Raw genomic sequence first — 11943 nt, forward strand, 5'->3', positions numbered from 1 at the left:
TCCACAGATTTTAAGGCCAAGAAAGAAGCACCGCATTTTCTGACCTGGTGCAAAACACACGGTGCAAATTTCTGTAGCTCAAGTCAGGTACTCGTGTGGGACTGTGTCTCTAGTTGCTGACAGCACGGTAAAAAGTGATTGAGCCTCTACCATTACCCTTCACAGGCAAATCAAGGTAGATTCTCCAGGTTGGTAACCACCTATTAAAATCACACGCCTTGCCTTGCCTCTCATTTGAATTTGCCTAGCTTCAACATCCATTACCAGTCTGAGATGCTCCCCCTCTCCCAGATCACAGAACCTCTTACTAGCTAACGCATCCTCCTTGCAAAGGCGCTTCATAGGTGAAACCTGTTCAAATTAGCTCCATAGCTTTCCTCAAGACTCTTTTTTTAAGGCATAGGTCACATTAGTGTGTGAGCATCCCAGCGCTACCTTCTCCCTTGCACCACACTGCTGGAACATTTCAGTGTAAACTCTCCAAGTCTTCCAACTTCCAGGATGCTTCTCTAAAAGCAACCCCTAAAATTGCTTCTGTCCACAACCAGAGGCAGGTGCTGTAATGAACACACAACTTTTGGGCACCTTGCTGCCTAGCAAAGCTGGCAGCTGCCTAGATTTGGGTGCGAATGGGGAGAAATTGGCACAGAGGAGCAGCTGCCAACAGAAGCTGGGCGATCACCACACCAACCAACGCACAGAAATGTCCCTGTCTAACAGCAAAGGAGGGAATGGATTTTCTTTTAAAAAACCCCAAATGCCAGTCCAGGAGGGAGTTTTGTAGCCAGGTCTTGCATGTAAAGGCAGTTCCTACAGCCAAGAGCCAGGGATCTAACTGACCTTACTCTTCTCAGCAATTCCCCGTTGACTACATCAGGCAGGTAGGACTTGCAGACATCCTCTTTGGGGGCTCTCCACGGCCTCCCTGGCAGGGATGGACAGCTTGGCGGAGCAAAACTTACTGATGCAAGCTTGGTAATTTGTGGATTCAGCCCCTACAAAAGTGTATATATCTATGGGGTTATGTGCAACAGAGTCCTTGCTCGAGTATCTAAACTTTATACCCAAGTCCCTGAAACGTGCAGTGCAGGATTTCAGTCCCTTCCTCTGGATACAGCCTGACACGAGACAACGCAACCACAGGCTGCCTACCCGGTGCGGAACAGACATTACGGTGTATGACATCACTGGAATTGGTGACTGACCCGCATTGCTACTGGAGTCTCTTCTCTTTCCATGATGCACTATTGTCCCCAGAAGTCTTCGGTTTCCTTCCCCCGCCACACCAAGGGTACAGCAGCGCAGCGCCCTACCTCTCCCTCCCGGTTTGCAGAGGTGAAGCTGGCAGCACTCCAGAGCCTGGCAGGCAGGAGCTGCCAGCTGGCAGTCTTAATTGTACCCTGATAAGACTTCTCTGATAGACTCATTCCTCTCCGTTTGGGGAGACGGTTTTGAAGAATCCCCACCGAATTCAGGATCTTACAACGTGCATGATATTTCTCCCATCGCGCTGGCAGTCATTAACACAGAACCTCACCTCTTCCATGCACCAGGTTTGTTTTGCACACTTCTGGCCTTGTTTAGCCTAAATAACTTTACAGCATGTGGCAAGTCTGCCACAGAACTGCTTACCCATTTTTTTTTTCTCCAAGTCATTAAATGCCACCCCAGTAACATTTGTGCACAGCACAGTGGAACAGATATCACGACACATTACACTGACTTCTCTCAACCAGCTTTTAATTTATGATGGCATTTTTACTCCTCAGATCCGCTTTCAACCCTTGCTTTGCCTCAGTTCTTGCTTTGCTCTGCCTTGGCTCTCCAAGCGATGTTATCAGCATCTTTCAGATATTCGAATACATTAAATGAAGGTACTGAAAGACGATCCAGTAGTCACATTTTCCAGAAATCTCAGCTTTCAGGTAACAAAAGATTCCCAGAGTAAGAAGGCAGCTGCAAACACAAGTCAAGTGTGACTAGCAGCCTTGTACCAGAATGCAGAGGGAAGCCACCAACCTTTGTCCCCAGCTGCTGAATCCCCAGTACTGCCTCTGAAGCTCGATGGCAGCATTTCAATGTCACGTTTGACATTATCTCTCTGAGCAGTGATAACTGCAATGGCTGAAATAAAGAGCAGAAGGAGAGCAAACCACCAAAGAGAGCTGAAAGTTTCCTCTGTCTCTCCCCTGCTGTAATGAAAGGTTTGCAGGCAAGCAAAGCAAGTGGAATGACGCTCGGTAAGAGAGAGGTTTTATTGACATGGTTAAAGCAGCATCTATTCCCACCTTTCAGAGGGGACTGACATAACTTGGAGATCCACTAGAAACCAGACGGTTACATTGGGATCCCAGCCAAGAACTTTCTATCCCTGCCGCTGGGGTTATCAAGATAAACTGGTTATCAAGCCAAGACTATATGCTAGCATAGGAACCTCAACAGGCGGCAGCAGTAAAGCGGGACAGGTTAGCATCGCTCCCAAAATGACAGGCTCACAGCTTGCCAGAGGTAAAAGCCCTTCTAGGTACAAGTCACCTTAGAGCTGGAAGATTGCCATACAGCTCCAGTTTTGAGTTGTATGCTAAAATCCTGTATTTCATCACTCCTGGGGAAATCTGCTAGAACTGGAAAAGAAATAAGGCTGGAGGAGTGGAGGCAGGGCTCAGCCTACTTGGAAGCTGCTTGTTGCCACAAGCGATGCAAGCCTTGTGCAGCAAGGACCCAGCTGAGGGAAATGAGGTGCTAGGCAGAGCTCAGGACCCACCTGACTCACTGAAGTACCTTAGACCTGACCAGCAGGATGGCACAGGTGGCAGAAGTGAAATTCAACTCCACTCTCTGGATCCTTTGGAGTGACTATCAAAGAGGCCATCTAGCCCAGTAGTCACAGTGAGTTTTAGAGTATGGATATCCGTATCCATAAGACACACTGACTCACTTCACACAAACTAGATGCAGATACAAAAATCACAGAGTTTGAAGACATGATAGGGAGAAGCAGTAAGTTCTCTCTTCGTCACTCTGAGCATTTTGATTTGTAAGCCTGTGCTTTTGTTCTGGTTATCCAAGAACACATTCAACCACCATACCAAAGCTGAATAACCACCAATGGGATGAGCTGCCCATCTGTAACAAGATCACATGCACAGCTAAGGATGTTGCAAGGATTTTTGCTTCCTGGGACAGACATTTTGTTATTTGTATCTTCTTAATCATTTTGGTTTGAAACAAAAACTTCTTTTCCTGGAAAATCCCAGTAGAACATTGAAGGTGTTTGCATTAAAAAATGTGCACGAAGCCAGATATTTCCAGTGGGACCAGCATTGAGCTTGTCTGGATAGTCAAAGGGGGAGGGCGGAAGCAATCACACAAACCCCCAAATGGGGTTTGGGGTTTTTCTATTGACCACTGCAAGAAGCTGAGGTACAGGCGAGGTGATCAGAATCCAGCAGAAAGATTTGTTGCACTAAGGGGCAGCCGCAGCAGTGGGACCACCTCCCAGGGACACAAGAGCCACTAAGCTGGGTCAGACCAATGGTCCATCTAAGCCCAGGAATCAGTTTCCAGCACAGGATGAGGACAGAGGGGTTTGTGACCACGGCAAGCGAGCAGCAATCCCTCCTCACCATGCTCTCCCAGCCTCTAGCAGTTCACGCCTCGTGGATCTTCTGAGCCAGTTGTGTTTACCAGCCCTTACAAAAAACTTTTTTCCCTCATGCATACAGCTGGGCTTTCAACCTGCGTAAGCTTCTAGCATCCACCGTACCCTGCAGAAAGGAGTTTCACGGCTACCTAGACCTTTGGTGCATTTGATGGGTCCTAGGGTTTTGGTTTTTTGTGTTGTTCCCCATTCCTTTTCTCCATGCCACTAACAATTTTACACACCGTTGTATCGCTTCTTTCCCCACGGTCTCTTTAACAAGCTTGAAGAGGCCTAGACTCTAGCTGTTTCTCTCACAGAAACCATTCCGTAACTTAGGATGTATTTGTCCTCCCTGAACATTTCCCAGTTTTACAGTTCTTATTCAGATGGAGGGCACTAGAAATGCAGTATTGAATTCCATTTACAGGGAGGTAATTTTATACAGGGAGGCAATAATTTTCCCCATTTTGCTATCTAATAATTCCTTTCCTAATAGCACCTAGCATTTATTTAATTTTTCTGAAAGACCCCTGAAAACTTCCCTCGGGTCCTGTATGTCAGGCAATCCAGAGACCTCACCACACAAGTCTGCAGCGAGATGGTGGCATTCAGAGGCTCCTCCCTGCCCTAATTCACTGGGAAGCATAGGGAAAAAGTAATTTTCAACTATAAGGATGTTTGGTTAATGGCTATTCAAGACAAAAAGACGAAGTCAAAAACCGCCCAAACCAGTTATAATAAATTAAACACACAGATACGTAAGCCCTAAAAAGCAGAAGATAACACGGCTTGTAACAAAGACCAGGACTCCTGAGACACTGACAGATTGAACCATTACAGGAACCACTCAAGTGCAACCTTGAAGAGCTTCAGCCAGAAACTTCACAAAATTGTCGTGGGCTTCATAGGAAAGAGCAGATTTATTATGGAATGTTTGAGGGAAATTGTGAGACCATGTAAAGTTTATCATGCAATTTTTAAGGAAGATTATGGGAGTAAAACTTACTATGGGATGTTTAGGGGAAGGACCGAAGGAGGGGAAAGGGAGGCATCAAGCTAGATCAGGGAGAAGTGAGAATGGGAAATGGAGAGGAGGAATAAATAGACGGGGCCAGTCACACAGAGACTGGCTGCTGGTCAGTGTGTGGGTCTGGCCGAGCCCTGCACCTGATTACCACCATCTGTCCTGGCCTCGTATTAAACTAATCCTAGCTGTTTCCTCTGCACGCACGCGCATTTGTGATCTGCTAGCAAACTGCAAGCTGGACGAGCCCATAAGCAGGACAAGAGGTCTGAGAGCCAGATACCGGACAGACCACAAGTCTGAGGACCAGCGATCCATGGACGTGTGTGCGCACGATCCACTGGCATGCTCCAGGTTTGATGGGCCAGGGAGTAAGGACAGGGTTAGGCCTTTTTTGCCATTCACGTTTTGCGAGTGCTGTTTGCGTTTTCCTGGGCACCCACCACAGCACTTTTCTTCAGTTTCTGCTAATCGGTCTGCGTCTGGTCGCATATATAGTGTGTGTGCATGTGTCTGAGGGAGTTTCTGGAGTTCACACTCAGCCTCGTCACTTGCTGAACATGGGAAAGCAGCAGCCTCACACGTAGCAGACCAAGACAGAAAGGATTCCCTAGATCCTACAGTCCACTACCTTCAGCTGTCCTTAACACCAAACACTGGAATAGCACATCAAGTTCTCCCATGAACCCAAAGCTTGGCGAGGAAAACAAATCATGGCGAAGCCTCGTGTGAGCTGAGCTAGCAAGACCATTACAGAAATGAGAGTTATGCCTCAGGTCTGTCACACACCCAACTCCATGCACACTGTAGTGGAACAGAAGCTGGAGAGCACACTTGGTAGAAAGCTTATTAATGAATTGTCTCTAGAAAAAGGTTTATTCACTGGAGAGCAGAACCAAAGAAGAGAGTATCAACTCACACTGACAAGGGAAAGGGACCTGGGCCGACATTTAAATAGAAACAGCCCAGACCACTACTTGTTATGTCTCAAGGAGAAGCAACCACATCTAGGTGAACAAAAAGGCAAAAAGGAAGAACGCGATTGTACAGCTCCACGGCCAGCAGCAATCCCTGCTGCAGTCTGGGAGGCCAAGAACCAAGAGACTGCTGGGGACCAGCACAAGGGTGAAATGGGGACAATTGCAACAGTGAACTGGATTAGCACGCAGTGACAACAGAGAACCAGGGACCCGGCCACTAGCCTGGGAGCTCCAGCCCTGCCCTGACGAAGCACTCCGCTGACAGGCACCGCACCACACAACCTCCATCCAGGCAGCCAGGATTTCTGCTCCCGCTGCTTCTTCACATCCATGGCGCGGAGCGTAAGAACAGACACCAGAAATGCCAGAGCATCAGATGGGAGTGGAAGGGGTTTCTGTTGCAGAGGAGTAAGGGGACACAGCAGAATTCTGTACTGCGTGTTCAAGGGAAAAGGACAAGACTTGAGCAAGAGTATAAAACTTTTAATGGGTCAGTGCATCAGTCCTTGATGCAGAGGGAAAGGAGCAAACGGGGCTATAGCTGTCCCAGGCGCTCAGTGCTGCAGAGATTATCTGCACAGAGCAGGAAAGACAAGGTGGTACACAGATATCTGCGGCAGCCCCCGGGCCTTTGCTCTCCAAGGAGGGGACCAACACCTGGAAAAGCAGTTCCTCTCACTGTCCATTTGGTTTCGCTCTATGCTTCTTCCTGGCAGGGACTTGAGGACGCATCATTTTGTGAGAAGGCCGGCCAGCCTTCAAGGGTCTCCTCTGTGCCTGCAATGAATGTCTCTTCTTCAAAGCAGGCTGTGGTGGCTTCTGCTCTTTGTCAACTTTTGATCCCTCAAGTTTCTTCTTTTTTGGCTGAGGCTCCATGACGGTAGCAGGGACAGCGGACGGAGCTGCTGCTTCCACAGCAGGTTCTTCATCTGAAACAAGAGAGAAAGGTGCCGTAAGAAGAACCTGCATGGCTTCTGCAGGGGAAGCAGCCTGTGAGAGCAGGCCCAGGCAGCTCAGCTGAGCTCCAGCACTAGGTTACCTTTTTGTGCCTGCGGGATGGCATTAGAGAATTTCTTGAACTTGGCAATGAAGAACCCATCCATATTGTGCGTGTGGGGATAGAAACGTCGTGTAGACTTGAGGGAGGGATGGAAGCGACGGTCCTTGAACCTGGAGGAGGAAGTGGGGTGAGAAGTGATAGAGTGCCTCTGCTCAAACCTGGCCACCAAAGAACAGTCACCTGTGCAGCTTGTGACCTGGCACGCACCTGGTGAAGCCTTCCTTGCCAAAGTCCAGGCCTGTGGCCACCAAACGAACATTGCGTTTCTTCAGGGCATAATCCACAACCCACTCATTCTCCTCCACCTGCCAGAGACTAAGCATTAGGATCCAAAGCTCACCAGTCCCCTGAGTAGGAGGTGACCACAGCAGAGTGTGGAAGGGACTTACCGTGATGGAGCAAGTGCAGTAGACAATGTAGCCCCCTGTCTCTGAGGCAGCATTGACTGAATCTATAGCGCTAAGAATCAACTCCTTCTGCAGGTGAGCACAACGCAGGATGTCTTTCTCATCCTGAAAGAGAAAGATAGGTTAGGATGCCAGAGGCACGGAGAAGCACCCCAGGCCTCTATTGTGGATGGAGGGATGACAGGAGAGCAAAGCACATATGATACAGAAGATTCTAGAGTCTTCTGCAGAACTAACCCCAAAAAACCCTAGCTCCAGTACAACACACGGAATAGGAAAGAGAAGGAAAAAAAAAAAAAAAAAAATCAGTGTCCCTCTTGCAGGCATCTCTCAAGAACAAAGCTGCCCCAAAATCCTTCCTCTTGTGACTCATACGTGAGTCCCCATCTTGTGTCCGCACTGGTCACTCACCTTGTTGGTTTTGACAGCAGGATCCTTGGAAATGACGCCCGTTCCACTACAAGGAGCATCAAGCAAGACACGGTCGAACCCTCCAAGCACCTACAGGCAGATGTACATTTGGAATTACGCTCACAGGTAGGGACAAGACCAAGACTAGAAGGGGAACCAGAAGACTGGGAAGGCAGGAAAGATCCCTCACTCCTCCCTGTCTCCATATCAAATAACAAACAAACTCCCCAGCAGCTCCGCTCATCCTCCTGTGACAAGTGGCTTTGGAGAACACAGCTTTTCTAAAGGGACAGCACAGCAGCTCTAGGCAAGCATGGTAAGGACACCCCCAAGCAGGCAGGAACATACCTTGGGGAACTGGCGTCCATCGCAGTTACTCACTACAGCATTGGTGACTCCCAGCCGATGCAAGTTCCCTACCACACTACGCAGCCGCTCGGCATTGCTGTCATTAGCCAAGATCATACCTGTGTTCTTCATAAGCTGAGCTGCCGGAGAACAAAACACATCAGCAAGGGGCTGAAAACCCCCTGCGCTTTTGCCCGTAGGGACAGCCACCCTCCTCCTTTTCCCAAGTTCAGTCCCCCTCTGTTCCCCCTTTCTGTACAGACCAGTGGAAACTCATCACTTCACAGAGCATCCCTCCTAAGCCTCCCACCCACGGCTCCAGGGTGGTACCTATGTAGCTGGTCTTGCCTCCTGGGGCACAGCACATATCCAGGATGCGTTCGTTCTCCTGTGGAGCCAGAGCCATGACAGGGAGGAGACTGGAGGCTCCCTGCAGCATGTAGTGCCCAGCCAGATACTCAGGGGTGGCACCTGGGTAGGGAAGGCAGAACAAAAGAAGATGACATGCAAAAGAAAGGGAGCCAAGAGCGGGTCAGCTCAGTCCTGTGACAGGAAGGGTCATCTCACCAATGGGCACAGAGGAGTCATAAATAACAAGTCCTGTTTTCGACCACTTCCCCAAGGGGTCGAGGTTCACGCCACGGTTGATTAGAGCCTGCGAGACAAGGAGATGGGACTGAGACACTGCCCCATGTGACAGGCAGCGCAGGAGACAACCACAGGCTCCTGCTCACCTGGGCCAGGTCCCGTCGCCGCGTCTTGAGTGTGTTGGTGCGAATGGTCACAGGGCGGGGAACCTCATTGGCTTCCAGGAAGTTTATCAGCTGGATGAAAGAAGGGACAGAGAACAGAGATAAAAACAAAGACCCAGGGAGGGAGCCAAATCCTTATCAGTCAGCAAAGATATAGGCAGGGCAGGATCCTACCTCAGGGAGTGGGAAGATGTCCATGAGCTTCATGAGCAAGAAGTCGCTGTAGGAATAGTAGGCAGCCATGTCCCGGCGCAACAACGCGAGGTACTCCTGTCGCGTGCGTCCTTCCTCCCGCTTCACCACAAAGTCCTGCAGCACCTCCATATTGCCCTTGATGCGCTGGTGAATGATGTGCAGGTCAGGCGGCTCAGCAGGTAGAAAGACCATTAAGGAATCATAAACAGCCAAGAAACTCGTGCACAGGCTCTTTACAAGCACAATTGGTCATGCAGGACTCCTGCATCAGAGCAGCACCCGCACCAGAAAGGCCTTGTTGGAATACGCTTTCATCAGAGCTCAGCAGAGGGGAGATTCAAAGGATGGAACCGGACGAAAAAGTTCAGAAGGCAGGAACTACAAGGTATTTAAAAGAATTTGGTTAATTACTTTAGATAAACAGAAAAAAACTAGGAAAAAAAAGACAACAAAAGTAGTCTTTTAATACTAAAAACACTACCTGTAGCAGAAAGGAGACTAGAAGTTCCCTAAGGGCAACTAAGGGGTACAGAGAAGAATAAAAAGAGGCAGGATTGAATTGTACTGGGGGACAGGAAATTAAAATCACCAAAGCCCAAGAGCAGGCACTTTGGATGCTGGAATTGCTGTCATGAAAGGCTCCAGGAACGGGTTAGACAAACACCTGCCAGGAAAATCAGGGTACAGAGGAACGAACTACGTGATGAGATATCCACATGCATTTAGGTCTAGAAAGGAAATTGGGCAGGCTCCAAGCTGTTACAGGGCGTAACAGATTTCCTAACTGTGTTGTACAGAAGTGCAGCATTGTATACTATCTGTTAGGGCAGCTCATCTGAAAATACCTTGTTGTGCACAAAACACTCTTGCTAAGCAATACTCATGATAAAGTCCAAATGAAGCTCTTTGGTTGTATCCAGGCCCTGTGCTGCTGCATGCATATGGCTTGTGGATGTCACAGATAAAAAGGATATCCTCTCTCTCAATCTGTTCATTAGTTGGCAGTTTAAATTGTTCATCTATATCCAGGTTGAGCTGCAGATCCGGGCTCTCTTCCTCCTTCTGTCCCATTTTCTGCCTGCTTGCCTCCTCTACTGCCGCTGCCACCTCCTCCTCCTCCTCTTCACTGTCATCTTCACTGAGGCCTCCCCTAAGGACAAAGAACAGGACGGATGTTTTACACAAGAACAGTATCACACAGGCACTTCACAACTACCATTTCGTAGATGGCAGAGAGGACAGAAGAATGAACAACACAGGCTCCTCATCTAACCAGGAAAGACTCTGCGCACTGGCAATGTTCTCACATCCTCACCTGTCAGACTTCTGCTTCAGGGCAGCTTTTTCAATAGGCAGCAACTAAACAGAGACAAAAGATTAATGAAACAATAACCCCAGGTGCCCCCTTACTTCCCACCATCTGTAAAATTTATCTGCTCTGTTTAAAAAGGACAACAAACAAAAGCACCGAATGTTATGCTAGGATCAGCTGCTAAACTTGAAATTGTTCTTGTGAAGGGAAGAAGGGGAAAGCTCTCTGCCACCTCACCAACCAGCCCCCAGTAAAGTCACCCTTTTTCCCCAGGCCTGATGGGTCCTTTCAGCCAGCAAAGTATTTCTTGCCTGATTAAGGGCAAAAAGTTCCTACCTCTTCTTCCTCTGATGAGGCACCATAATCATCCACCATCTCCTCGCTGCTCCCATCTTCCTCCTCTTCCATCTCCCAGCTGCCCTCTTCCACCTCACCATCGCTGGATAACTCCATGTTGTTTCCTTTAGCCAGGATTTTCGTGGCTTTGGCCGGAGCCAGCCATTTTGAATTGGCATCACTGAAGCCAGACTGGCCACGAGGGGTTTGTCCTGCTGCCTTTATGGCTTGTTTCTCCTTCTGTGGGGATACCTGCTCTTTAACTACAGACAGAAGAAGCAGTTAAAAGTTAGGCATTATTTTCAAAAGCAGCTGCCCTGTTTTTTTAGTTGTTATACAAAAGAGGCCTTCATCCTAGTCCCAAGCCGCCTGTCCAAGAGAAGGGACTGCTTGCTCTCCACATCAGTTTCCTCCATCATAAACAAGGGCACAGTCTCACCTCTCCCCAAACAAAACTTTAAAGAGATCTAACTACAATTACTAAAGAAAAACACAGCTACAAGAGGCTTACAGTGTTTCCTCTGACACATCACGGTATCCTCCTTCCCAAATCTTTATCTATCCTTCCTTCTTCCTACTGCGACAGCTCCCGAGGCCACGCAGGACATAATGCGGTGAGCTTAAAAGCCTCAGCTACCCAGCCTGCCTGCAATAACCTTGCTGTGAACGGAGGACAACTCAGAAGCGGCTTTAACACGTGGAAGAGAGACCTTTTACTGGTTTGTTCTTCAGACAGCACTGCCACCTGGCACGGCAGGGACCAGAAATCAGGAAAAATTCGTTTAAAATAACGAAATTCCACCCATCCCATGCCACAAAAAAAGAGGCCGGAGCTGGGCGGGGGGGCGCCCCGGGGGGCAGCAGGACAGGGTGGCTGCCGGCCCCCCATCCCGCCCAGCACTCACCTGCCGGCTCCCGCCCTCCTCCTCCTCCTCCGAGCGGCCTCCTCCCCGTCGGGGCACTGCCCGCTCCCAGTCGCCTCTTAGCAGCCCTGCATCGGGAGGAGAAGCGGCGGTCAGCCCCGGCCCGGCCACCCCCGCGCCCCCCCAACCCGCCAGGCCGCCACCCTCACCTCTTCCTCCCGTGACTGGAGAGCTTCTTCCTGCCGGTCTCCGGCTCTGAGGAGAGACACGCGGCGGTCAGGCAGCCCGCACCGGCGGCACCGGGCACCGCGAGGCGGCACCAGGCCGGGCCAAGCCAGGCCGAACTTACCTGGCGGCAGGAAGCGGGCCAGCTCCACCTCGGCCCCCCGCTGCTTACGGGCCTTGCGCCCGGGGCCGCGCTTCTCCTTCCTGGTGGGGTCCAGCTTCCGCCCCATGGCGCCGCGGTACCGGGCCCACCGCCACACGTGCAGACCTACCTACCGCCCCGCGCCGGCGCATGCGCCCGGCCTCGGCTCCGCCCCCGCTCCCCACCCATTGGCTAGTGTCGCCGCTCCCGCTCGCCGAGTGGCTCGGCCGGTAACGTCAGACGCC

The 11943-nt window shown here is 50.1% G+C and overlaps 1 protein-coding gene across 1 annotated transcript; it reads right to left on the minus strand.

Annotated features, from left to right (window-relative positions):
* Positions 1-6115: 6115 nt before the first annotated feature.
* On the minus strand, positions 6116-11786 carry NOP2 (NOP2 nucleolar protein). The gene is made up of 16 exons (XM_050893938.1): positions 11681-11786; positions 11541-11586; positions 11374-11459; positions 10469-10731; positions 10136-10179; positions 9795-9970; positions 8800-8999; positions 8608-8697; positions 8441-8528; positions 8204-8344; positions 7874-8013; positions 7526-7615; positions 7097-7219; positions 6915-7012; positions 6687-6817; positions 6116-6576 (listed from the first exon to the last, which is right to left on the minus strand). The coding sequence occupies exons 1-16, from the start codon at positions 11784-11786 to the stop codon at positions 6323-6325; spliced, it is 2076 nt and encodes a 691-aa protein (XP_050749895.1). The 3' UTR covers positions 6116-6322.
* Positions 11787-11943: the final 157 nt, after the last annotated feature.

This window comes from Gymnogyps californianus, chromosome 1, assembly GCF_018139145.2.
Source record: "Gymnogyps californianus isolate 813 chromosome 1, ASM1813914v2, whole genome shotgun sequence".
In the NCBI taxonomy this organism is placed as follows: domain Eukaryota; kingdom Metazoa; phylum Chordata; class Aves; order Accipitriformes; family Cathartidae; genus Gymnogyps; species Gymnogyps californianus.